Here is a 2,336-nt window from a genome sequence, read left to right as displayed (position 1 = left end):
AGAATACTATTACTATAACATAGCATTTCAAAGACAATTAAATATTCTCAGAAAAACACTGGAAACGTGCAAAATTATCTTGAGCCAGAAATTTTTTAATTAAAAACATAAGTAGGTGTAATATTGGAAGAAATGAAAACAAAGCTTATTTGACACAGGAAATTAAAGGTAAAGATTAAAAAAAATTTTCATAAGTTAAGATAAAATTTACAAGGTCTCAAAGAGAATGTATTTGAATGAAAATTTAATAATTTAAATCGAATATTTTTTATTTTTTAATAAAAATTATTAAAATAAGTTTAATAATTTTAATGGAAAAATTAAATTAATTTAAATAATTAAAATGAATAAAGGTGAGAAAACAACTAAGGGAACAAAAATGAGGTTTCTTTTAAAGGCAAAAATGATCACAGAGAAAATGGGTGGAATAAAATACACAGGAGTTCAAACATAAGTATGGTTGGAGTACTTGAAAAAGACAAAGTAATAAAACTAATATTTAAAACTATAATCCCAGAAAATGTTTCAAAAGCAGAAGATCTGAATCTATTTATTGAAGAAGTAGGTATTGTACACACAAAACCTGCTTTGGAATGGCCAACTTGAGGTGTTTGATATTCCATTAATGCCTGAAACAGCACAGAAATACAATCCTCTGTATAAGTGAAGAAAACGTGCCATCAGAATAACTAACCTCTGACGATTCAGTGTTCCAAAATATTGTGGCGTTTCTTCTGATCACCAGTTCAAACATAGAATCTGTGAATACATACTCTCCAACCTTTACAAAGGCAATATTTCCACTATCATCTAATTGCCAGTTCAGGATATCATAGTAACCAGTCAAATCTCCATTTTGACCAATGTTTACTGTCCTTCCATCATGGGCTGTGAACTTCAGTGAATGAAGATAGTACATCAGCTAGAAATCAAGGAGAAAGAAACAAGGGAGGAAAAGCAATTTGTTAAAAATCGATTGTCTAATTTTAATCAAAGACGAATTATACTTTCTAACACTTCTCGAGTTTCATTGATTTTTTTTTTTTTTTGAGACAGAGTCTCACTCTATCACCCTGCATGGAGTGTTGTGGTGTCATAGCTCACAGCAACCTTAGATTCTTGAGCTCAAGCCTTCCTCTTGCCTCAGCCTCCTGAGTAGCTGGAAACCACAGGCATATGTCACTATGCCCAGCTAGTTTTTCTATTTTTAGTAGAGATGGAGTCTCACTTTTGCTCATGCTGATCTGGAACTCTTGAGCTCAGGCAATCTACCCACCTCAACCCCCAAGTGCTAGGATTACAGGGGTGAGCCACCGCACCAATGTACCCAATACTAATATGAAGCCAGTAAATAATCTCATATGTGCCCACATAAGAGAAAAATTTACTGTGATCCAAGTTGACGGAAGGAAAAATGAGACAGTGGGGAGAGAAGAGGAGAGAGAGGGACTGGTGTGCTCTCACTCAATGCGCACAATGTACGGGTATATGGCATACCTCCTGGGTGCAGAACACAACTACAAGAGGGACTCTATCTAACCAATGCAAACATTGTAACCTGGTTGTTTGGACCCTCACATTAATCTGAAGTTGAAAATAAAAATAGGGTGGTGCCTGTGGGTCAAAGGGGTAGGGCGCTGACCCCATGTGCTGGAGGTGGCGGGTTTAAACCTAGCCCTGGCCAAAAACTGCAAAAAATAAAAATAAAATAAAATAAAAATAAACAGGGGCAGTGCCTGTGGCTCAAAAGGGTAGGGCGCCAGCCCCATATGCTGGAGGTGGCAGGTTCAAACCCAGCCCCAGCCAAAAATAAAAATAAAAATAAATAAAATAAATAAAAATTACAAAAAATAGTAAAAAAAAAAAACCTGATTATCTTGAAAACAGTTTTTATAAGGAAAATACTTTCAAACTCTTCTCTAAATTATGGGATTGAACTTTTTCCTCCTCCTTTACACCTTTGCTGTCTAATGCAACAAACTCAAGACTCATGGCCTTTGAAAGTTGACAGGTGGTTGGCTTCATAGACATGTGTTATCAGTGTAAAATACACACTGGATGGAAAAGAATTGGTTCATACACACACAAAAGATTGTCAACTATCTTGTTAATAATTTGATATTTTAATTTTATATCATATTTTAATGATTATGATTACATATGAAAGTAATACCTCCATTATTCAGGGAGGAGAAAATATTTTTTACTTCCCTCCTAGATTTTATTTTTTTAAGCAGTATTTGGCTGGGGTTGGGTTTGAACCTGCCACCTCCAGCATATGGGGGCCAGTGCCCTACTCCTTTGAGCCACAGGTGCCACCCTACATTTTTTTTTTT

General features: G+C 35.3%; 1 protein-coding gene across 1 annotated transcript in view; it reads right to left on the bottom strand.

Annotated features, from left to right (window-relative positions):
- LOC100944741 (vomeronasal type-2 receptor 1-like) overlaps nt 1-2,336 on the bottom strand; it is a 26,204-nt gene that overhangs the window by 9,404 nt on the left and 14,464 nt on the right. The window contains exon 4 of the mRNA XM_003794128.1: nt 695-922. Within this exon, the coding sequence (XP_003794176.1) occupies nt 695-922 (228 nt within the window). The remainder of the gene's footprint in view (nt 1-694; nt 923-2,336) is intronic.

The sequence above is a fragment of the Otolemur garnettii genome, unplaced genomic scaffold (assembly GCF_000181295.1).
Source record: "Otolemur garnettii isolate 467f Iridium unplaced genomic scaffold, OtoGar3 scaffold00076, whole genome shotgun sequence".
Lineage (NCBI taxonomy): Eukaryota > Metazoa > Chordata > Mammalia > Primates > Galagidae > Otolemur > Otolemur garnettii.
Note: the sequence above shows the minus strand (reverse complement) of the source record. Positions and strands in the feature narration are given on the sequence as shown.